Source organism: Hemicordylus capensis, chromosome 2 (genome assembly GCF_027244095.1).
Source record: "Hemicordylus capensis ecotype Gifberg chromosome 2, rHemCap1.1.pri, whole genome shotgun sequence".
Lineage (NCBI taxonomy): Eukaryota > Metazoa > Chordata > Lepidosauria > Squamata > Cordylidae > Hemicordylus > Hemicordylus capensis.
Window position 1 is genome coordinate 335,095,652 of NC_069658.1, and position 26,166 is coordinate 335,121,817.

A 26,166-nucleotide genomic window follows, 5' to 3' on the forward strand; every position below is an offset into this window, starting at 1 on the left:
GAGAGTAGCCTCTTTGTTGTTTTTCAAATGACACCTTCCTTTACTCTTGTGCAAGTTATAGAATGCAACAGTTTAGATTCACATGGTCAACAGTCTGAATTTACTGTTTTGCAATAAGTGTAGCACACACTTGAACTCTGATTTTGCACTTCTGAATACATTAGGTTATGAACTGACACTAGTTTGTCCTTTTGTTGTTGTTGCAAGTATTGAAGAGCTGCAATTCTTAATTCCACAGGAAGTTACTCTGTTAGATTTAATCCCTGAATAGATCCCCAAACACCTGGTGCAGTTCCATTTATTTTTATAAAATGAGCTGTTGAGATGGTTAATCTCTGCAGCTGCAGAACAGAAAACCCAAGACAAACAGCAAAATATATGGAGAGTAGTATCTAAGCATAACATTGGCCAAAATACAGAAAGAATCCCAGATGTAAACACATTGTTTAGAAACATGCATTTTGAAAGGAAGAAGGAAAAAGAAGTTGCCTTTAGCTCAATATTAGAATGTCCTGAAGATGTGATGAAAATAGAACTGTGTATGAGAAATAATCCCTTTGGGTGAACGGCTGATATCCACACAGTGCAATTGATACAAATTTTTATTTTCCTCTTAGAGACTGGAAGATGTATTGAAGATAAATCACTCAGTATTATCTTACTGCTAGAGAGAATCTTCCTCTGGAATGGAGGTTATTGTTGATAATATAAAAACTGTCCTCAACCTATCTAACCCATTTCCCAAATGCTTTCTTTACTTAAGATTTGACTGGATGCTGATAGACTCTTGTAAGCCACAAAGGATAAGGCACAGATTAGAGCCCAGATTTTGCAGATCCAAGTCCAACACGCTGGGCCACACATTTTGCTCAAAACCACCTCCTTAAAATTTTCTACTCATTCAGGTCAATATACTTTGAGCCTCCCATTGTCCAAAACAAAAACGTTGCAATTGCAGCTGTAAGGGCCAAACTGCATGTTGTGTAACCTTGACATTTCTGTTTTAAACAACTTGATCAGAGCAACAGTGCATGCTATATTTTCCTCCCATAGGACAAAAAAGCAGCTCAAGTGTGTGTGTTGTAGTTTTGATCAGGAAAACAATGTTAGGGGAAAGGGTTAAGCACCTCTTCCCCTCTTACCACTTCTATATAAAAAGCAAACAAACTTGGAAGCTGCATTTCAGCACAAAAGCAAAAATGTCCAAGATCCAGTTGTAGATCTCCCATTTAACATGTAATTTGGCCTTTAACAAATCTGCTAAACATTTTGCTTGACACAGAAGGCATGGCCTTCTATGGAGGCAATATTTCTGCACAGAACTTTGTCTAAAAAGGCCACTTGTTCTTTAGCCAGAGAAAAAATCCTTCTGATGGTTGTCAAGACGTTCAGTAATTGACTAGTTTGACTAGGGCAGCAGATACAGAAAATGTCTTGGTTCCCAGCCCAATTCAGAGATCTAATCCTAGACTACTGTATATCAGAAAGTAAAACTGTGTCACTGCCAAACACACTGTACCATTTCCTTGTGGCAGAGCTAACAAGAAAGTGCTTTCCCCCCTGAGGTTCTGAACTATTGGATAAAGAGTCACTTCCCGTCTATCATTTCCTGCCTTATCTGTTTCCTTTCCAAAGTTTGTTTAGGATATTGAAGAAAGCAGGAGGCTGTCATCCAGTTCACCTCTTAGTAGGAAGGATGGCTCTTCTGCACAGTGACTGAACGTTATCAGTTTTCTCCCTACATACAGGGATGCTAATGGAAACAAATGCCAAAAAATTGTGACCTTTTTTGCAAGTCTCCTAAAGAGCATCTGCACGATCAGAAAAACAGACCTGGCACCTGGATAATTTTAGCTAATTTTCCTCCTGGAATAATGATTTCATTGTCATAGGAAGCTAGCCGCTCTAAGTTATCTCTTCCTTGACTCTAAACATTGCAGAATTTCCCAAGCTGAAGAAACACTTCCTTCCTTCTCTCTTGTTTATCTTGCAAAAGGTTATACAGTGAGTTTTACTCTGCATATTTACATTATGTGATCTTCAAGGGAGCATAAGAGGGCACCTGTTTAGTTCTGCTTAAAATGCCCCTGACAGGAAATCTTTTCTAGAGCAGCTGATTTCTTCAGGGGCAGTAAGGTGGTGAGATACACAGAACTTAAATTGTTGGAGTTGACATGAGTGGAATCATGATACAGTTGCATCTGAAATTGGTGGTCCAAGTCACCTGTGTTCTAGTCCATCTTGAGGGGCTAGGTATACTAATTAAAGTCATTCCCCTGCACCAACACACAACAGAGTATTAGGAAGATGCTTTCAATAATAATCTGTCAAAAATTATCTTCTGGCAGTGGTCCAGAAGCAATCAGAATTTCAGTGAAGCAAAATGATGTATTAAAAGAGTGTGCTTTTATGAAAAGATAACTCTGATTCATATTTGTTTGCTCATTGCTCAGTGACTGCAATGTCAAAGGATGTATGAAAGACCCATTGTATGAAAGAGCCATTGTTGATCTAACACTTGAGAGCTTTTTCATATCATTTGACATCACGTCAAATACCATATTTTTTAACCTAGCTGATTCATAAATGCTACTACAAGTTATCAGGTATGTGAAAACTAAGTCATAGTCTGGTGATCAGTTCATGTGGACTATAGCTGCTAACTGAAGGCCTTGTTGCACATATTCAAGGTTCCTGGCCAAATCAAACAACTTTCCTTTTGAATGGTGTAGTCAGTCAGTATCTCAAGCCACACTTGAAAATGCTTTTTAAAGAGCTTGTAGCTGTATTTATGTTTGGAAATAGGGAGAAGGAATCCCTTTCTATTGCGATACACTTGGAAGCAATACTTCCTCACCCACTGTGCCATCTGTGCTCCGTAGTTCTGACACACATGCACAGCTTTGTTAAAATATTGTTGACACTTATACCTGACTTGGTAGGAAAACCTACTCTTATCTATTTTAAGAGAGATACACTTGCTTTGTAAAGTGTAATATACATCTTCAAAGAATCATAAGCCTGCTGAGAACATCAAGTTTCAATTGTTTAGATGTGCTGAAGGTTTCAGCTGCCACATGATAGAAATTAAAACTTGAATAATAACCACACCACCCAGATCACACTTTGAATATTGCATGCATGAGTGGGGCAGTTGGGTTTCTCACAATAAACTGCTTTTTGTTGTTGGTGTTTGTTTTTGTTATTGAAGTAACATTGAAGAAAAATTGGATTAGATCTGCACATAGTTTAATGTATACATGTTCATATGATATGACGGGTTGAAAGGAATCGAGCAATATGCAAGTATAGCTACGCCTTAGACCTGCCCTTGCCCTGGTGAAGAACTTCCACATATAACTGGCTGGGTCAAGCTAGCTAACCACAGAGAACAAAGTGTAGCAAGAGTAGGAGATAAGCCTCAGGATGAATAAAAGAAATAGAGAACAAACAACTTGACCACAAGAACATATGTCATAATTGGGGAGCGAGAAGTGGATTAAGTCATAAGATGACATCCGGGGAAGGATCTACATGAAAAGCGGCATGGATTTTTATAAAATAATATGAGGTGGATGAAATGGGATGAGTACAAGGAAGAACTACCTGGTTTGGATAAGCCAATTATAATGGAGAATAAAACACATTACTAAATATGATATTTGATTCTTGGATGGGGTTATAAAAAATGATGAAGAATCAGGGTCTACCATCTCTTGGCTAACTCATGCTACTTTAGTGTGCTGCTTGTCATAAGTGTCTGCCGTATAGGTTGGCTTTTCTGTCAGCCCATGCACTATGCATTCTGTCTCTCATTATTGCTTGAATGTTTTTGTTTCTTCATATTGCTTACTTTAAACTGAACATGATGCAATACATGTTACAAATTTTGCTCGTGTGTATGTGTGGTGTGTGTGTTCACGGCAGCAATCAATCAAATGGAAGAGGGCTCAGATTTTATTTTGCAACTGAGCTGTTGGCCAGGCTGATGCTGTAAATTTTAGGAGGACTTATGGAGGTTCTACACACAATCAACAGGAGGGAGCCATCCCTGGGCAGCCGGATCAGCTGCCCATACGATTACTGGCTCCGTCATGGAGCCGGTAGGAGCGGTGGGAATCAGGGGTTGCCTGGCCCCCAGAATTGCGAGTGCTCCGCAAACCCAGTGTTTCTGCTCGTGAGTTGCCGTGGTGCGGCTACTCATGAGTAGACCCATGGCTGGGAGGCTTAAAAGCAGCCTCCTGGCTCGGGGGTCTCTCCAGAGATACTGGAGCTTCCAGGAGCTGCACGGCCCCCAAACTCCCCAGCCCTGGCCAGCTCCGTGATGGAGCCGGCAGTCATGTGGGCGGCCGCCCAGAGCAGACTGGCTGGTTGTCTGCGGGGAGAGCAGGCTAAGCCCACTCTCCCCACTCACCCTCCCCAGGCGGGTCTCTTTGATCGTGAGACCTGCCTCATAGTGTTAGTCTAGTTGTTAGTTGTCTAGTTAGTAGTTGTTCTACTAATAACATGTAGTGTTAGTCTGGATATCATCCAGTGTACAAAGAGTTCCTAGGTGGTTTCCTACAAAGTGCCCATCTATCTATATATTTATTTCTCTGAGGCGTACCAGTGGCTAATCCCATGTGTGGCAGCTCTTGCGAGAGTAAGTGAGCAGCTGCCGATCAGCCATGGGGACGGGGGGAGAAAATGGCAGCAGCGCCGGCAGCCAGGGGAAAGAAATTGTGAGGCTGGCTGGTGGAGAAAACGGCGGTGGGCGGAAGGAGGCAGCGGAGGAGGGGAAGCAGCGGCCGGCTGCAGAGGGAGAATGATCTAGTGGGGGGGGGAGAACAAAATGGGGCTGAAGGAGGGGGGAGACAGGGAGAACTAGGGGCACAGATGCTCAGCTTGTTGATATATATTTTATGTAAGTATAAGGGCATATTTCCTGATTAATCCAGATGATATCACATTGACTGATAGGCCACTAACCTTATTCAGACATGCTGAATTTGCAGACAGATATCTGTACGTGTGTGTGGAGGCGGGAGAGGGAGTGGGTGAGAGACCGCATTGGGATGCATTGTGCTGCATTTTGCAATATATTCCGAATATTCTTCAAGGGCAGCCCCACGTAGAGCGTGTTACAGTAATTCAGCCGTGACATGACTAAAGCGTGTGTAATTGTTTCTTAGGCAACCTTGTATTACTATTTACTAGATCTGGGATCCTAAAGGTAAAGTTGTGCCATCGAGTCGGTGTTGACTCCTGTCACTACTATTTCATCATCACAAATAACTCCATAGGGCTATACACGTGAGCAGCCTAACTTAGGCTAGGGCAGCTCTGTCTGGGTTAGGCTGCCCGTGTGCGCCGCTGGTGTCAAGCCTAATCCCAGCACTGCCCTTGCAAGTAGCCCAACTTTCAACCCTGGCCTTTAGCCAGAGTTAAGGGTGCAAGCACACACTTAACCCTGGTGCTGGGATCATGAGTATGCTCAGGTTGCATGCAGCCCGAGCATATACAGAGACAGACACCTAGAGTGCACATCTCACAGGGGTATCTCTTAATTTACTGCACTTATTGAGTGGTTCATTGTGGGATATCTGGAGGCTGGGATGCATCATCTCATCCTCCGGAGATCCATGCTGCTTGGAGCAGCACTGATCATGTGGGAGTACAAGCCACACTCCCCTCAGCATTCCCTTGATTGTCTGGGGGAAAGGTAGGTTGGGCCCTACCGTCCCACTCACCTGCCCGGATGGATAGATGTGAGAATAGCCTCCATGTGATCATATGAAGCTGCCTTAAACCGAGTCAGAACATTAGTTCAGCACTGGCTATCAGCGGCCTCCAGGGAGTGCACCTGGAACTTTCTGCATGTAAAGAAAGTAAGACTCTGCCACTGAGCCCTGGCCCATTCCACATGTGAGTTCAGTCCTCCAAGGTGACTGAATGCTGGTGACTTCTTCAAGCATGGACTGTCTTCTTGATTAACCCATGAGATTACTGTTGAACACATTTTCACTGAGGATGTTCTGAATATCATCCATTTGTCCTGTTGTAACTCTGTTGTGGGGAGAGGGTTTGATGTGGAAAAGATCAGTTGCCACAAAGTAGAGCTAATATTAATATGCACAGAAATCAGTAGCATATTTCACATAGCAAATCTAGTCTCCACTTCTTTCAGCTAGTTACATTATAGTTCTGCTTTCATTAGAATTATTACAACATTTTAAAGGATGGGATTAATGTAAAAGTACACTCCTTTGCCTTCACAACTTTAAAATGGAAAGCATCTCTAAAAGAGATGGCATTAGCCATGCAGACACATTGGTAAGCATGGATTTCTGCATTCATTCAAATGGGGTTTTCAGCTGTGGAGGAATTGATGGAATATCCAGAACAGCCACGTGCCAAGGGAGCTATGCTGTGTGTGTTTCTATTCCCATGTTGCCATTTTATGACATTATGCTCTCTTCTAACCTAAATTTCCATCTGCCTCATCCATGAAGTATTTGACACCCCCACCCTCTGATGGGGCTTAAGACCACAAAATAGAAGACCCCTTCACTGCAGACACTTCCAGTGAGCAGCCCCATGGCATTAAGATGGGGCTTTGTTCGGAACAATGATATCATTGACAGAGTGGAGCAGGGCCAAGAGCTCCCTGAATGGGACTGAAGGGGAAACACAAGACTTTAAGACATCTGTACGTTATGGCAGTGGGCCAGGCCCTTGCTCACTCTTTGGATCTGACCCTGCTCCTGAGGTTTTTAGCTTCATGAAAACTGGCAACAGCTGCCCACTTCCAGCCAGCATCTACACCCTAACAAGAGGACATTAAAAACTGCAAGCAGCTAGTTGCATCTGAATTCTTTCAAAGCAGAGAGCCAAACTCTTACCCTGAGGTAAACTCTTACTCTCCTTACAGAGGTAAACAGTTACCCTTCTTAAAGAGGTAAACTCCTACCTCAGTAGATTTCATCAAATGCTTAACACAGATGGAGACAGAGAACAAGGATGAGACTGCTTTCAAATAACAAATGATTTATGTAAAAGGTGTTTCTATTGCACTAAGGTAAAGTGTGCCGTCAAGTTGATTTCGACTCCTGGCACCCATAGAGCCCTGTGGTTTTCTTTTGGTAGAATACAGGAGGGGTTTACCATTGCCTCCTCCCGCGCAGTGTGAAATGATGCCTTTCAGCACCTTTCTATATTGCTGCCGCCCATTATAGTAGCAGCGGGGATTCGAACTGGCCTGCTTGTTAATTTCCCCGCTGCCCCACTTAAAGTGGCTTTTGGCCAAACAACATTAGAATGTTATTGTTGGTCATATGTTATTGCCTATATAGTTTTTCTTATCTTGTCTTTTTTGTTGGTCCCCAGTTGTTTGGGAGACATGCAGCTCAGTGGTAGAGCACATGTTTTGCCCGCAGCAGGTGCCAGGTGCAATCCCTGGCATCTCCAAGTAGGGCTTGGAGGAACCCAATCTGAAACTTTAGAGAGCTGCTGCCAGTCAGAGTAGACAATACTGATGTATATAAAGCTGACTCAGTATAGAGAAGTTCATAAGACAGAGATTTGTTAATGTCCTATTCAGTTGTGATATTATTAAATTATCCTCAGTTTTGAGGATAGTATGATATTATCCTAAATTTTTGTGATATTATGTGTATGGAGTCCAAACCTGTGGTTCATAGTCATTAAATTATTGTATTCTTGCTTGTTACGATGATTTATGATGATCTTGATAATACATTTTTAATTGAAAAATACTCAACACAAAGACCTTTTTTCAAAATGAAGATTGTTGGATGCCAAATTACTATGTATGGTTCACAGTAGGGGTGCATAGAATCTTCTGCACTTGGAACATTCCGACTCAAAATGGGCCATTTCGAGAGTTCTGCACTCAGAACACCCTTCAAATGAAGGGCCTGTTCCAAGCTCAGAATGGAACTTCCCATTTCAAGTCAGAATGTTCCGAGTGTTCCGAGTGCCATTTTGGATTCCAAAATGGTGCTCTTCTGGCCTCTGTGCATGTGTGGCAGCCATTTGCATGGTGGTGTTTAGATTTATGATGATGGAGAGCACATGCAAATCCTTTTCAGGGGGCCAGGGTAGATTATACCATCCAACTGTTCCCCTGAATCAAATGGGGAGGAGAGTGTGTGTACATTTCCCAACCACTACTGTATAATTCTATGGGGGCATCCAAATGCTCCTCACAAATTGTGTGACAAAGGGCAGTTTGAATGTTCTGCCCTCCCACATGATTCCATGGCAGTGAGACAGCACACTATGGGTGGGACTTGCATGATGTGCATGCAGATGTATCTCACTGCATGTTTGGGCAGGCTGATCAGATTGCATCATCCGAACCAGCCCAGAATCCTCTGCATCCTACTGTTAACAGCAGCCTTATTAGGGCCTGCTGTAGGTCTTACATGTTCCAAGAAAATATTAGAAGAGTGATTCATCCTTTCCCCATAATTGCTTATTTTTGTCACATCTAGGCCATGACATATTCAAGTTTTTCACACCTTGCCCACGCTTCTCCAAAACTTTTTATGTTTACCAGCATTCTTGTGGTGGGGTGCCAATAAGACAATTAATGTGTTAGAAGAAACCACAGAATTATCTGCACTGTATTTACACAAACCAAAGATGACTTTGAATTTAAGACAATCCCCTTAAAAGTAGAGATTAAATACAGGTTATACCTGCATTTACTTGAAAGGAACAAGTCTATGAATTTAAGATCGCTTCCTTATTTCTAACATTAAAAAACTGTGGCGGGGGCACTGGTTTCAGGTTAATACAGTATTATGACTACTTCACAGTCTTGTTAGGATTATTAGGCATACATCAGTTACAATTTGATCATTAATGGGAATTAAAAGGTTTTGATTTTGGCATGTTTAATTTTTCTGATTTCAGTAGCTGTCTTACATTTCTGTCTACTTATTTGGAGATTTTCATCTGGCCTGTGACAATCATAACTTTTGCTTATTATTTTCCTGGTAGCACTTGGGAAATAGGATATAACCTTTCTGACTCTGCTTAATTTTTATGTTTTTCAGGGATTTTTTTGTCTGATCAATATTTCTTTAAATGCTTCCCCTCACCCTGAACATTTTATTACTATTTATTCAAATGCTAAGTGGGATTTTAATAATCATAAAAGTGTTTTGTCTGGTTCATGATCTAAACAATTGGAAAGAGTGGGAATTTGGGGAAAATAAAGTTGCAGACTTTAGTGATCTCTAGGCTCATAAACCTGAGTTAATGAAACAAAAGTGTTGACAGGTGCATAGCAAGGTTGGCGTGGACCAGGGATTCTCAACGTTGAGTCCCCAGGTGTTATTGGACTTCAATTCCCAGAATCCCCGACCAAGGTTACTGGGGCTGGGGAATATGGGAGTTGAAGTCCAATAACATCCGAGGACCCAACTTTGAGAATCCCTGGCATGGACCATGGGACAAAAAGTGGAATAAGCAAGCCTCTATCCCCTTTCCCACCTTCATCTTTGGAGAGGTGGAAGAGTTGCTCAGCTGGTAGGCCCCTTCTCCCTCAGGGGCTCTGGGGCATCCCCCCCACCTTTGTTCAATTATAGCTACACCCCTAGCTGTTGAGTATAATAGCTGCAGTCCACAGCTACTAAAAACAACATGACCTCAAAACAACCGATATTTTCAACCCATTGAAATCAATGCATTTGAGCATGCCCAACTCTGTCTGAGATTGAGAGCTGGGACTTTTGCCACTAACAAGTGGAATCATAACTGAACAAATGCTAAGTATGATATTTTCTAACTTCATCCATTGCTTCTTAGATATAGGTCAAAATATGTGTTAAGTTTGTGTTAGTATAGTAAGAATCAGATTGTGGGAGTTCGTTTGTTCCTTTTAATCTACCGTGTATAATTTCAATGTTTCCTGTTTTTTATGGTCTAGAGAATGGCATCATAGGCTGGGAAACAATAAGGGGAAATGGAGTGAGAGACAGACAATTAAGGGAATATATAAACAATATTCACCAAGTATATAGTACCATTAATGGCATTGTTCATTTGCCCAGGTGTAAATCACAACTCAGCTGTTATTTAGTCAGCTGGTTTTAATCAGCTGCCCTGGGTTGGTATGGATCAAAGATATTAAGATAAATTGAAGTTCAAATTAGAAAATATATTGGGTGTGTGCATGCATGCATAGAGATGACAAAGAATAATCAGGAAATGGAGATTTGGATGAAGTATAATCTACTGTGTATGGTAAAGCATTAGAGAGCAATGTTTTTGTAGTCATCACATGAATGTCCCCACTCCACTGCTTAGTCCCTGACACAATTCCTTGGGGCTATTCTCACGATCAAAGAAAATCGGGCTAGCCTCCGCTAGCCCGATTTTATTCGATCGTGAGAACCACCGGGCTCGGCTGCGAGCCTGGTGGTTCTAGAGCGGGTAACCCACTCAAGAACCCCTGCACTAAAATCAGGTTTGCGGAGCGAGCGCTCCGCAAACCTGGTTTTGAAGATTGTGAGTAGCCGCAGTGTGGCTTCACACCGTGGCTACTCATGAGGAGACCCCCGGAGGGGAGGCGAAAAGCCACCTCCTGGCTCCGGGGGTCTCGCCAGCATGCCCTGTGTGCTCACGCAGGGCATGCTGGACCTTCCAGGGGCCGATTGGCCCCCGCTCCCCCAGTCCCCGCCGGCTCCGTCACAGAGCCAGTAATCGTGTGGGTGGCCGATCTGGCCGTCCAGGCCTCCCTCCCCGCTCGTGTGCAGGGAGAGCGGGCTTAGCCCACTTTCCTCGCTCACTGCCCCAAACCTGGTCTCACGGATCGTGAGACCTGGCTCCTTGTCTATTAGGACAAGCATTCATGCTATGCTCAAGTCCTCAGCTTGTATCAACTAGGCAAGGTGTGTAAATTGTGACTTGCTCTTTTTTTTCACTTCGGTTTCTACATTAAAACAAGTATGTCAGTTTTTGCATTCATTGTACAAAGTGCTTTACCATGCTTTGTTAGGCTGAGCTTTATGGCTTTTTATGCTTTGAAAACGATCTCAGAAGAGGGAAGTGACAAACCCCCTCACTAAAGGCTCTCAAGTAAACATAGCAGTCATGGGATAAGAGGACAGGTCCTTTTATAGATTGGTCATTGGAAGCAAAGAGTAGGAATAAATGAAGAATGTTCACAGTGGAGGGAATAAAGGATTGGGGTCCCCCAAGTATCTGGATGGGACTGGTGCTTTTCAACTTATGACATTACAAACCGTGGCCAACATGCTGCACGATGGAGTGTCAGCGTGTCTGACCGCCAGGCCACTGCACACATGAAAGCCAACTCCAGCGGTGTTGTGGGGGTGGGCAGTTCTGCAATGACCTACAACAACTTTGGGCTGTCTTTCACATGTGCAGCAGTTCTAATGGGTCATTTACATCAGTGTTCCATTGCACAGCATGCCAGCCAGTACAAAGAGGTGAATAGAGAGATGCTTTTCTTTCTCTCTCATAGTGCAGCATGAGTCATTTTGAAGTGTCAAGGTTCATTTAACAGTGATCAGACCTCTTACCTAGCCTCAAAAAGTCCATCCTTCACTTACTGTATTTGTTGACACTTATCCAGTATTATGGCACATATTGTAAGCAATATACTGTGCAAACCATCAAAAATACATCATTTGTTGATATAACCTTAGGGAGGCCCAACCCAAATTCCATATAAGTTGGGAGGATGCATGCTATTTTTTTAAAAAAATGTTTCCATTGTTAGAGAGTTACTGTAAGGTACGACAAGATACTGTAGAAACAGATTGATAGTTTAGATAAAGATGTGCAAAACAGAATTATCTCTTCCTCTCTCTCATTTGTCTTTGTTGCTGATAGGCATCTCTTTGCACCAGGCTACACTGAAACTCACTATACAGAGAGTGGAACTCCCCACACTATCACTTTGAATAATACAGTAAGTATTTCCATGTAGCTTCTCTTGAATGCACAAAGGAGTTCCATAGCGGCCCTTCACCCATAAATGTCAGTAGTGGTGTGTGAGAGGTGTTGCCATATGTGTGTGTAGCCTGTTTAGGACTGTATAAAAATGATTATTGTATGAACTGGCACCTCTTTGTGCAGATTTGCCACTTTGGAAGGGCGGTATATAAATTGAAAAAATTAATAATAATAATAATAAATAAATAAATAAATTATGTGCGTGCTGGAACAGTTGCCTTTACTCAAGCTGCCACAACAGCACAAATCACAGCAGCCATTTGTATTTCATTCAGTTGATGTTTTTGCACAGCCCTTGCTGGACTGCAAGCCTGCCATTGCCCCTCCCCTCCCAGTCCTCTCACATGGAGGACCTGAACCGTGCCATAGAATAAGGATTTTTAAGTATTCGGAAGTGCTTGCATGGAACTCTGCAGAACCCTCTAGAACTGGCCTGTTTTACTTTTTATTATCTCCATTATCATCTGTGGACAAATAATAAATTGTCTTTGCCCCTTGGGGGATTGTAGCATGCTTCACAAAGGGCTTGTATGAATACCTGAGATCGAAAAAAAGTAGTGTTACTTCCATTTTCTCTGAAAATGGGTTGAGATAGAGCTGAGAATGATGTGATGGGAGTCATGGGTAAAGTGCTTTCCCATAGAAACATTCCACCTGCACCATATCACAAATAAATACTAGAGATGTTCAAATCGATTTGAGTCAAATCACTTTGAGCTCAAATCGGGGTGATTTTAGTGATTCAAACTCAAATTGAATTGCCCTTGAATAAAAGGCCTTATCTGAGTTTGAATTAACCCTGATCTGAGTACACGATTGGTACAGGGAGAGCAATTTCCAAGTGATTCGAGCACCATTTTGAGTCCTGTTTTCCCTCCCCTGCTGATTGGGTTTCTGGCACTGGCTTCTGATTGGCTTGAGGTCTCCTTGCTTCTTGGATAGCTTGTTATCATTCAAATCAAGTGTTTTCATGGGCAACTGTGCCCCCATTGGCTGGGGGAAGGGAGCAAGGAGCGGGAGGCCAAAGGAGGCTTTTTCAAAATGTATTTACGGGGCTGCTTGGAGGCAGAGAGACAGAGAGCCATTTGTGCCACAGGAGAGAAGGATCAGAGAGAGGCTGCAGCAGCTAGGGGTGTGGACAGAACCATTCTCGGTGGTTCAGTTCAAATTTGAACTGAATTTGAACTGAACTTCTGGACTGCAAACTGGTTTGTTAGAACTGCTTGACGATTCAGTTTGTGTGATTGAACTGGGTCAAAGTAGTTCAGCCTGACTATGCTTGTAAAGGGGAATCCGGTCTGGACTCAAACTGAACTGGGCCAGCTGGTTCTGTGCACATATCTATCCTTAGTGTGCCAAAAGTGAACATTGGTTAAAACCATCATGCTGTGTACGTGACTTATTCCTAAGAAATAATTCTGATAAATATGTTCACCCTTATAAAGCAGCAAAAGTGCTTTGAGACTGAACTGGTGCTACAAGAAATTGCTTCTTATCGAGAATCTGTAACTTTTTACTTAAAATGGAAAGCCATGTAATACTCTGATGCCAACAATACTCCAGACACATATTTCATATAGTCATTTAACATTAGTGAATTCTCCATGTAATGTTGAACTGTACCAAGTTTAACCACCTGGATCCATGCTCATTTTAACAGTCCTTGGGCCTCCCCACTCCCCCACCCCCTTCAGTGCTTTGCTAAGACTGTCCTACTATATGTCCTTCCACTTTTCACAGAGGAAAAAGTGAACATATGCCCTTTCGACATAGGACCTTGCCTCCTCCTTCAGTGATAAAGCTGAAGCCATCCACTGTAATCTCTCTAGCCCAGTTTTTCAAACTAAAGTTTTCCTTCATAAAGATCCTGAGCTTTAACTCTGATGCATTTTGGGTGCTGACTGGAATGGCTCTTGTTCCACCTTGTAAGGGCACATACTCCCTCAAGGGGACAACCTAGATGTTACCTTCAGTATGTGCTTGGGCTAGTGTTTTTATTTAATAAGAGCAGCAGTATTGTCTTCCTCAGGATCAGTATATTGGTGTGGGGAGAGGATGTTTATCCCTCTGTCCTGACCATGGGCACTTTCTTCCAGGATAAATAATAGCCAGAGACAGGGGATGGTGGGAAGAGATCCAGATTAGAACCAGAGGGTTAACGCTCTTCCCCTTTGCCATGGTCTCTATTCACTGGGGTTCCAATCTGGCTGTTGATTAGTATGAGTGAAGGGTAATCTAAAATTGAATATCCATGAGTAGTCCATATCTATGCTTTTGTTCCTGTCCTCTGTTAAGTGGGATCTGAATGCTTGTTATATTCTCAGCCCATTGCAAATTATACAATATCAAAATAAAGACTAAAAACATGAGATCATTCTTATTAATATAGTTTCCTCTTCATTTCCTCCAGCATAAAGTTTACTATGAAAAATGACTGGGCTGGCTGGGTCATAAAACCCACTTGCTTGTAATGATGGGAATTGCAGAATATCTCATTTGTAATGATGGGAATTGCAGAATATCTGGTTTTCTTGGAGAACTGATAAGTGATAATGCTCCTGAAACTATGTATATTCAAAGGGAAGGTGGTTCTTATTGACTTCACTGTGGAAATCAATAAGACTTCCAAAGATCAGGTCCTTCCATAGTGATATTCAAAGCAATCATGCCAGCCCTTTTGAACTTGGCATTACTATGCCAAAATGAGTAGCTAGAAGCATGGTTGTTTAAGGTTTTATGTTTTCTTTGACTGTGAAGTTGCAGGATATGAATTCCTTCTGGGTCATTTCTGTCTAACTACTTGGTCTTCATTGGTGATACTTTGGAAACAGGACAATATAGGCGGCTTTTCACTCAAAGAAAAACTCAAAGAAAAAGAGCCTTAAATGTCTAGTTGCTTACAGTAGACTTTTTTTTAAAAAAAGGTAGAAATGTGCCATCAACACATGCAAATGATCAGGGATTTACCCCTCAAAATTTAGGGAATATAGTGCCTTGATTGCATCTCAAGATTTATTTGTAGGGTCTCTAAGCACCCTAGGGTTTTTTTTTAAAGCATAAATAAAATGCATATGAATTGGATACCATGGCTTCACTTCTCATATGTTGGAATAAATCATGAGAGTGAGTGAGTGAGTCTTGAAGCAATATGGAGATCCTGAAAGAGTTTTGTACAGTATTCCTGAACAATTGGGAAGGTCATGAGCTTTGCTATCCTCTTTCAGCAAACAGATGAATTAGATCTTAACCAGAGAGCAGGTACAAGAATGAATTTACAGAATGGCATCTTCATTTGACAATCTCTAATTTGTCCTCCCAGGATCATTGCTTTTACCATGGCATAGTAAGGGGGATAGAAGACTCCAGTGTGGCACTCAGTGCATGTAATGGTCTACGGTAAGGTTCAATTTCCCCCTTACAGAATCTTGCATTAAATCAGTTCTCTGATTCACAACAACATTCTTAGGTTCTCATGTCCCATTGTCACAAGATATGATGATTGCCACTAGCATATATGGCTTTTTATGGAGGATAGGTCTATCATGCAGATTTTGGTGGTTAAAGGAGACACTGCTACCTTGAACTGCTAACTGAGCAAAGAGGCAACTTTTTAAAGTAGTGATTATTGAGCAGGGTGAGAGCAACTGGCCCTATCCATCCCCAGCACAGCATCCCTCTAGTGTCTATGTTTCTTTTTTAAGGTAATGAGCCCTTTGGGGACAGGGAGCCATTTTATATATATATATATATATATATATATATATATATATATATATATATATATATTTATATTTATATATATATTTATATATATATTTATATTTATATATATATTTATATATATATTTATATATATATTTATATATATTTATATCTATGTAAACCACTTTGGGAACTTTTGTTGAAAAGTGGTGTATAAATATTCGCCGTATTCGTATCAGTAACTAGTAGTCATGACAGCTATTAGCCATCACCTTCATGATCTGTTGTGGTCTTCCAGAGGCATCAGGTCTGGCTGTGTTGGAAATGGATGCTGAATTAGATTAACCCTTGATCAAATTCATCAAGCCAGTTCTTATCTTTCTAATATTTGAGACTGTGAGGATCCTCAGACTTTTCCATCTCAAATAAAGTTATCTGCACCATTATTTTTATTTCCAAATATCACAAGGGGATATGTTCATCACGTACTGACAAATCTTATTTCTTTGGGTTACACTTTCAATTAAAGGTCTTACTATTAATAGAACCATCTCACTTCAGTTTTCACCCGTGGTTGCCTTTCTGCCTCACCCCTTGCTCTCAGAACAATATCCTGAATTTTCCCTGCTGTGTCAACATTTACAGCTGTCTTAATATTTTCCCCACAAAGCTGTTTTTTGCCGTTTATCCCTCATGACCACAGAATTCCATAGCCTTCCTGTTTGGCTATTCATCTGTCATGCAGATCTGTACACATTTACTCCATATGAGGATCTGATCTCCAAAAATGAGCAGTTAAAAATGATCAGTGTTATAAACAGGGTGTGGTTTGATCACCTTCACCAAAAGCTATTTGAAAGCTGGACTGCTTGGCTTTAGTTCAGCCAGGAAAGAAATTATGCGCACACACAAAATTTTAATCCTTCAACAAACGGAAGTCATGTTAATGTACACAGACTGTCTGGTGGTGTAAACAAAGTAAACCTTGACCACTTATGGCTGACACAGTGCACAGCCCACAGAAAACAGGAGGCATCGCAGGTGCAACTTGACCCACTTTCATCCTTCCCTCCCTTCCTGGTTTTCCAGCTCAGACATAATCTCACTGCATTCAGGGCTTTGTCCTCATAGAAGTATGGATAGCAGAAGCAGCTCCTGGTTTACAGAGAACTTTCACAGTGTGACAGACCCTTAGCTACTGCCTGCCATGTTTTTCTTCACACAATGCCCCTTTTATTTATTTATTTATTTGATTTCTATACCGCTTTTCATTAAAATCACCCCCAAAGTGCTTTAGAATATAATTAAAACAATGCACAATTAAAATACAAGAAGTACAGGTATTAAATAAAAAAACACTATATCTCTATTTAAAAGTTTAAAAACCTATATAAAACAGTAACACAAAAAAACACAAAGCAGGAGCAGCAGTAAAAACTGTACTCTCATATAAAAGCCTGGGTGAAGAGCCACTTTTTTGCTTGTTCTCTGGAAGCTGAGGAATAGGTGATTGCCGGGAGAGCATTCCAAAGCCTGGGGGCAATTACTATCCTGTGTGCATGACAGCTGAGCATTACCGTTGGCACGTGGGGTAGAGTCCCCTCTGATGATCTTCTCAAGCAAGCAGAAACCCTCGGGAGCAGGCAGTCCTTCAGATATCCAGGGCCCAAACCTTCATACATTCATTCATTCATTTATTTTATTATATTTATTACATTTAGAGACCATCCAAAGCTCTTGGCGGTGCACAATAAGTTTTAAAATACATAAAAACAAATACCATTTAAAACACACTGCTTAGAACAATATAAAAACAATTGAAAAACAATTGAAAATCATTTAAAACCAATTAAAACACTTAAAAACAATTTAAAAACCTTGGAAGGCCAGGCCAAACAAGTAAGTTTTTAGGGCTCTCTTAAAGACCAACAGCCAGCCTAAATTGCGGATATCCGCTGGGAGTGCATTCCATAGGACAGGAGCAGCTACAGAGACATACCGGTGGTAACTGGAGACGGACCAGCTTTGAAGGTCAAAACCAGCACCTTGAATTGGACCCAGAAACAAATTCGTATCTAGTGCAGCTCTTTCAGAATGGGTGTAATATGATCCCAACAGGCAGCTCCAGATAAAATCCTAGTTGCTGCATTTTTCACTAGCTGCAGTTTCCAAATATTCTTCAAGGTCAGCCCCACGTAGAGCGCATTACAGTAATCCAGCTGTATGACTAAAGCATGGGTAACTCTGGTCAGATCTGCCTTCTCAAGAAAGGTGCACTAGCTGAAGCTGTGCAAAGGCACCTCTGGCCATCACCTTCACCCGAGCATCCAAAAGCAGAGCCAGGTCCAGTAGTACTCCCAAGCTGCTCACTTGCTTTTTCAATGGAAGTTCAACCCCACCCAGAACTGGTTGAATCCCTTCATCCTGATTGGCTCTCCTACTGACCAACAGCACTTCCATCTTGTCTGGATTCAATCTTAGTTTACTAGCCCACATCCAACCCATTACAGCCTCCAGCTCCCAATTCAGGTCATCCACTGCCTCTCTAGGATCAGGTGATAAGGAGAGATAGAACAGAGTGACATCTGCATATTGCTGACAATTCAGTCCAAGACAGTCCCCGGATGATCTCTCCCAGCGGTTTCATGTAGATGTTAAACAGCATGGGGCGCAAAACCGAACCATGTGGAATCCCACAAGCCAATCATGACAGTACTGTCATGACATGGGGAAATGTGAGGAAAATAAAATGGAAAGCAGCCACCACTAACTAGAATGTTGATGTTGCTACTGGTCCACCAAGAATGCAAGAAACCCATGCCCAAGGCAAAAGGCATGGTAAGAGGAGGGAAGTGTGCCAGCCAGCAATCACTAGTTGCTGACTGTGCACAATCCCACCCAAGGGGTCAAAAGTGGGGCCACTCAGAGTTGTCCAATTTTCCCCCAGAGCGTTCCACTGCAACCCGTAGATAATGTGTGTATTATGTGATGGAGTGACTATAACATTTTAATGCTTTCTAAATCCTGCTTGAGGCGCCCAAATATTTCAGGCTATTGGTTTTGATGAAAATGTTGAAAGACTTCTTTTTATCACTGCAAACCATTTACTCAGTGGGGGAGATGCTCTGAAACCTAGGAGTGTGAAGAACTGGTTTGAACAGAACCAAGTTCGATTAGAACCAGCATGGTTTGACTGGTTCGAACCAGCCTCAAAAAAAAGGCAGCTGGTCTGAGTTCGAACTAAATCGGGCTTGGTCCCTTATGGACCAGTTCGACCCAGTTTGACAGTTTGAGGAGCTATGCTTGCAAAAGGGAATCCAGTGAGGATTCTCCTTGACAAGCAAAGGTGGGGAATTCTTTAAAATTCTTTTAAGGGCAGCCGGGGAGCAGCGAGAGGGCACCTTACTGCCACCAGCTCCTCTAAACGTTTGGGCGGTATATAAATGTGATAGATAGATAAATAAATAAACTAAACCCTGTCAGTCCCCTCCCAGCACTGTGGCTCACACGGCAGTGATGCAGTAACAGCCTCTGTGCATGTGCAGAGGCAATTTGCATGCGTGGAGGCCATTTGCATGATCACACAATGCGAATATGTGTTACCACGCAAATTATCTCTGTGCATGCACAGAGGCTGGAACCGCACCACCATGTGCAGGCTGCATTTCTGAGGGGGTGTACCGGGGCTTAGAGGAGCCACCACTGCCAGTAAGGTGTCCTCTCACCATCCCCCTGGCCGCCCTTAGAAGACTTTTAAAGGATTTCCCCAACCCTTTGCTTGTAAAGGAGAATCCTCACCGGATTACCCTTTACAAGCATAGCTCCTCGGACCGTCAAACTGGGTTGAACCGGTTCGACCCAGTTCGATTGAATGGACCAAACTGCCGGTTGATTCGACTGAACTGGTTCACAGACCAGCAGTTCGGTTCTGAATTTGAACCGAATCGCCAAAAATGGTTCTATGGACACCCTCCTAAAAGCAATCTGTTCAACATCCTACAAAAGAGGCCTATGTCATAGAACTGTTATGGAACCTAGTTATTGAAAATGCAGAGAAATGTCTGAGTAAAGCATAACACAACACAACACAACACAACACAACACATTTTCATGGGGTGACCCTGGTTCTAGGGTTGTGAGAAAGGGAGACAAATTTCTCTCTATCTACCCTCTCCAATCCATGCATAATTTTATACACTTCGATCATGTCTCCCCTTAGTTTCCTCTTCTCCAAGGTAAAAGGCCCCAGATGCTTTAGCCTATTCTCATAAGGAAGGTGCTCCAGGCCCCTGATCATTTTGGTTGCCCTCTTCTGCACCTTTTCCAGTTCTATAATATCCTTCTTAAGATACGGTGAAGCCATTTGCAGCCCAGCCGGGGAAGGGGAAGGGGAAGGGAGGGACGGCAGGGAGTTCTCCTGCCGAGTGCCGATCTCTTGGAAGGGGAAGGGGCGGCAGGGGTCTTCTTGGGGGCTGCAGGGGGTTTGAAGGGGGTGGCCTCCAGCCGAGCGGGGCTTTGAAGGGGGCGGCAGGGACTGGGAGATGTCCTGCCGCCCGATTCTGAATTCAAAAAGAGGAGCCGCGGCGCCGAGCGGGAAATGAAGCGGGCGGCAGGGAGATATCCTGCCGCCCGAGTGCTCAATGAAATACGGCATGGTTGTCTCCGGGGTGAGTAACGCCCCCCCTATTCCTTATTGGAACCCCCCATCCCATCCTCCCGAACCAAAACCACCCCGTGTCCGGACCGGTCTGGAGGCCTTTAGAATGGCCTCCAAACCAGTCCATGCACATGACTATTGTTTATTTTATTTTTATATTTTTATATTGTAACTTGGATTGTGTACTCTCTCTATATATATAGATCTATGATCTCTATATATAGATCAGGCAGTATATAAATATGATGGAGAGATGGATGGATAGATAGATAATGGTGTTGGTAGACGTTCAGGACACAGAACTACTGTTGGAGACAGGTGACTCCAGAAGTCTGATCGTGCATTATCTGAAACTTTCCCTCTTAATCTACATTAACTTCTCAAGCAATTGGACCCAAATCAGCATACATGCAAAATACGTACAGAGCAAAGTGGTTATTGATTAACAATTGGGAAATTAGAAAAAAAATTAAGAACAACTCATGTCTTTCACAGCCTGCCTATTTGTTTGTTTGTTTGTTTGTTTGTTTTTTCAGTGGCCTTATAGTACTCCATAACAATCTCAGTTATATATTGGAGCCACTTTTTCATAGCCAGGAGCAACACTTGATCTACAGGTCCGAACATCTCAAAGTTCCCAGGGGCACCTGTGGAAACCATCATTCAGGGTCAGATGCCATGGATTGGCTTACTGAGCTAGGCTCTCACAGGGTACAGCTAGGCTCTCACAGGGTAAGTACTTCTGAATGACTCTGTTGCATGCAATGTATAACTTACTACGGCTGGACTTGATTAGTCATCTCATTAGCCCTCGTGTACTTGCTTTTTGTGTGTGAATAGCACACTGGGAGTGATCCAGATTGGGATCATGGAACAGTAGGGGGATTTAACCTTATCCTGACTGTGATGTTGATCCAGATTAGTGCCCTCCATGTGTGCTGTTTACACAAGGAAATGTAAGTGAATCATGGAAGCCGTTTCTGACACCTCCCTGACTCATGTACTGAACATCGATTAAAATCTGTGGAGGCAGCTCCATGCAAATACACAGAGGCTCTTTTCACTGTGTAGTAGATCCGCGGGAGGGGGAGACTTCCCCTACACTTTTATGCATGCCTAATGAATGCCTTATGAATTTCCTGTTGAATGCCTGGAAATTTCTTTGGTTAATAAAAGGACAATTATTTCTGGAAAATGATATAATTTAAAGTGTATTAAGCCCACGCAACTTGGTATAAATCATGTGGACTTAATACGTTTTTAAATTATATATCTTTGTCCATAAATTGTTGTTCTTTTATTATTATATCTCTTATGAAGAACTGTTCACACGTTGCAATCATTTGCCTTAAAACTTCTCTCTATTGCAATATATCTCTGATCTGACATTTTAAAAAGAGTGCTCTTTACATTTTAAAAAGCTTATGAAACAGTTGGGAACATCCATTTCTGTACTTCTGCCACAGGTGAAGAGGGATGATCAACAGTCTACGAAATATGTGGAGCTTCTACTAGTGGCTGATTATGCGGAGGTAAGAGACCAGGGGTAAACTATGCATCATGAAGATCCATGACTGAACCGCCCACAGCGGAAGCCCTTGTGCAACTCTCGTCGTCATCTAGCATGCCTGCGGTGTGCCAGATCCCTAATGCTTCTGAGCACTGCCCGTGCTCTGAAAGTGTTCTGTGTAAGATTGGAAACATGTCCACGGTGTGCCCACAGACCCTCAAAGCATGTGTGCTTTCTTAGTAGGGTGTCAACCACTGTGAGGGAAAAGGCGTAACCTTTCTCCATCTCTCATCAGATGTGGAGTCTTCAGTAGCTACCTTTTTGGGGAGGGGGGGATTAAAACATCAGCAGATCCAGCCATAGATCTCCTGTGTTGCCATGCCTGCCTATTCCAGTGCACCCTCAGACTAAATTTTGGCAGTCTGCAGTTGTTTTGAGGGGATTTGGGGTGCTACTCCTCCCCTCTGGGATCAGAAGGGGTGTTGTAAAGCAGGCAGTTTCATTCCCAGACAAGGAGAGACACAGCAGTAATCCAATAATAAGGAATTTATTGAAATAATAAAAACAAGAGAAACAAGGATCATGCAGGGCATCCCCACATGACATCAGTACAAGCATGTCAGTTATACATTTCATAATGAATTACACATGATGCTAATAAAAGATTATAACTGCTATTGATTCTATGTGGATTCTTACATCAGAGGGGAGAGTAGACTCTCTAATGTGAACTAATGTGTAGATTCTTTGACAGTAATTTAAATGGAAGTGGAGGAACCAGGCAGGTTGTGGGAGTTAAGCTACCTGAAGTGTTTTAGGCAGCAGATTTAGGAGAGGTCAGGGAAAACCTCTTATGGTAAGGCCTGTGTTCAGCCTTCTAAGGTGGGAATGTGTAAAAAAAGATGGGCAAAAGATCCTGGATGGGTTCAGATCTGTGGCAATGATGGTCCACCGTAACTAGGGATGACTTCAGGCAGCCAGACCTGGGCTGAGAACCGGGAAGTACCACTCATTTTTGGCCTGTCTGGCTTGCTGGCTTGGAGGATCATCACTCTCATGAGAGGGTAAATCCATAAGGGAAGGGTCCCTTCAGACATGGAGTCCTTTCAACTCTCCTATGGACTTTCCCCCTCATGCGTTTTTTGAGATTCCATCTAAACTAGGACCCCCCACTGTTTTGGGGTCCCTGGCATTTCTGGTTACTTTACATCTCAGACCTTTCCCTTACCACTCATCCCTTTGGACGACACTAGGTCTGGGATGCTCCGAGTATCTGAGAGGCTTCAGGTAAAGATTTTAGGAAAGACTGGGGATGGAATCTACGTTCTAAGGCTAGCTAGGCCCAGTAAGCTGGTTACAAGCCATGGTGATGTGCACACGTGCACTGGCCACTTCCAGTATGAAACTGACTGGGATGGCAAGGAGGTCTGCTGGTGCAGGGCTACAGCACCAGCAGGGGGAACATGGTGGAGGTGCATAAGAGCACCCTCCCTGCTCCTTAAAGGCAACCCCCCCCACTAGGGATGTGCATGAACCGGTTTGGAGGCCCCGTTACGGACCTCTGAACCGGTTTGATGGACTGGCGGCTTGGCCGGTTCAGTGGTGGTGGGGGTTATCTTTAGTAGGGAGTGTGCTCTTACCACCACCACCACCCGCCATGTTTTCCCTACCAGTGATGTCTTTTAAAACGGTCCCACGGGGTGGCAGCGTACCTCCCTGCCGCTCTGGTGCATGTCAGACCAGAAGTGCCCGGTCTCCCTGCTGCTTAAAGGTAAACCCCCCTTTAAGGAACCAGCTAAATGCCAGACCTCCGAACTGGTTAGCGGTCTGGAAAGGACCAGTTTGTGAACAGCCCTGCTGTCCAAACCTCATATCATAATTTCCTTTGCTTGCTCTTCCAATTATAAGCTTATCTATTGAGATATCTAGAAAAGGATGGCACAGCCCATTCTCGCAACCATAAGGGCATGGGCTGAAGGGGAATCACATCCCTACCCTGTGCTTCCCAGATGGGTTTACTTATCCAGCTGCACATAATCAGGCTGCCACATGCTTTGGGAGGGAAATAAAACTCAAGCTGGGTCCGCTAGTAGCCCACAATGCATTGCACGAGCAGTGAAGAGGCAGCCCTTAATACAGCAACAGTTCTGCTTTCTCTGGCCACACTTTCCACCTGACTCTGTGGTTAACATGGCCTCGGAACAGCTTAAAACATGCTGGCTCCACAAAGAACCAAAACAAAAGGTAGGATGAAAATGGAGCCTGTCCTACCTCTCTTTTAACCTGGGTTGCGGATCTGAGCCACCCAGGTTTGGAACTGCTGGGTCGGGAGGATTCCCACTGCCCCAAACAACCAGAGGTTCCTGGGTTAACCCTCTCCTACCCAGGAATCTATGGACGCAAAAACAGACTCACTGCGTTGAAAGACCACTCTTATTTATTTCATATAATCCATGTTAGCAACTGACAGAGATGTAAAAACATCCTGTCCACATATACATGAAATCTGTTTCTAATCAGTGACCTGGAGCAAGTTGGACCCATTTCTCATTAACCACTCCCAAGAGCATTAGGTCATCCATGCATCTTTTGTTTTAATGGGTTTTTTCCTGGCACACTCATCTCCAAAGACGTGGCTGCAACTCATATAATTTCTCAGGCTAACTTGATCCTCTCTCTTGGATTCCTACATGTCTGCTGTTTTCCCACTTGTCGTTCTGAAATGGATGTGAAGTGCATATTCTCACCACCATCAGCACATGCAGTCTGACTTCAAAGATGCTATAGTCTTTTAAATCAAATTCTGCTTGCATAATATGTTTAATATCATACCTAACAACTTCAGATCATTTAATTATCATAAAGTGGCCAGCCAGTGCCATTCATATTTTACAGCCTCATACGAAAACTGTGCAGTCTTTCCTAGGCCACTGTCTATAATTTATGAACTAGAGTGGAGATGCATTCCTCCATGCATTGCGTTTCTCTGTCTCTCTAAGTACTGAGAGAATATGGGGTGAGGATAATTCAGGAAATCTAGGGGTTTCCAGACCTTCCTTCCTTCCTTCCTTCCTTCCTTCCTTCCTTCCTTCCTTCCTACCTACCTACCTACCTACCTACCTACCTACCTACCTACCTACCTACAAATGAAATATGGAAATATATTTAGGGACATCAAAGTGAAATGGGGAACCCATTTTTCCAATCTAACCCCAACAGGAAAAGTAAATATCAATATTTGTCCATGTTGGGGGGGGTGTTTTGTTTTTGTGGAGGAGGTTGTAAAAAGTACACAGATTCACTAGTTGTAGTTGCTGGAGTCAAGCAATATGTGCATGGGTAACAGATACCTTATTAACAGTAGCAGCCACAGCTGCAGCTGCAGTAGTAGTAGAAGGTGCACTGTAAGGGACGTGCACAATCACCAATTTTTTTCGGTAGTGTTTGTTTTGTATTGCTGCCCTTAGGAGCTACATCTGCACTTGTTATAGTCTTGAATTATGGCCATCATGGCAAATTACTTAGATTGGTATGCAAACATCTGGACAGGATGAGGTACCCCTGAGGATCATGTGGGGTGATGCAACCAGCTGAGCATAAGGGAGAGGATTACAAAACTGATGCATGCTGGGTGCCTGAGGCGCATCCAAAATATCTGCCAAAAACATCTGGACTCTCTGTTCAGAGCAATAATACAAGAATGGAGAGAAGGCCTTCTTTCTATCATTTTGTATTGCCTGAAGTAGAGGGGATAATCAAGGCAGATTAGTGGGTAGCTGGCTGCAGCAAGAAACCCTTAACTTGTAAGCCATCTGGACTACAGCTTGAGGCCCACCAACCTGACAGGAATGAGCTATGAAGCCAATTTTGCATGGTCAAGCAGAGCAGCTGAGAGGGTTGGGAAGAAGCAGTCTCAAATCTGTTGTGCAAAGAGCTAATTTTAGAGTTTGGGATGATGTACTGATGTTGACTCTGCCTGTGTGCTCACTGTTGTACAAAATTTGTAAATAAATGGATTATTACAAAGATGCCTTATTCAGCATCTTTTGTTTTGGTCTCTATTAAAAAAAACCTGATTATGTAAAAGATGTCCTAAACTTTCAGGAACGGGGGATAATGAGATAATAAAATCTGCAGATCAAGAAAATGTGCACATCTTTGCTATGAATCATGTGTTCTGTTTTATGGTTAATTAATTTCAAGTGTTTACTTGAAGCATGGGATGGAAAGCACTGCCAGGAAATCTAGGACCAACAAACGGAAGTATTTTTTCACACAACGCATAATCAACTTGTGGAATTCTCTG

The 26,166-nt window shown here is 42.8% G+C and overlaps 1 protein-coding gene across 2 annotated transcripts in view; it reads left to right on the top strand.

The window, feature by feature from the left end:
* Positions 1-26,166, top strand: part of ADAM19 (ADAM metallopeptidase domain 19) — a 92,364-nt gene that overhangs the window by 18,707 nt on the left and 47,491 nt on the right. For both annotated transcript variants that reach the window (XR_008316798.1, XM_053299085.1), the window contains exons 4-7: positions 11,869-11,947; positions 15,311-15,387; positions 20,887-21,082; positions 21,817-21,882. Coding sequence is in view for 1 of the 2 variants with exons in the window: in XM_053299085.1 (XP_053155060.1) it covers positions 11,869-11,947; positions 15,311-15,387; positions 20,887-21,082; positions 21,817-21,882 (418 nt within the window). In the remaining variant the exon portion in view is untranslated. The remainder of the gene's footprint in view (positions 1-11,868; positions 11,948-15,310; positions 15,388-20,886; positions 21,083-21,816; positions 21,883-26,166) is intronic.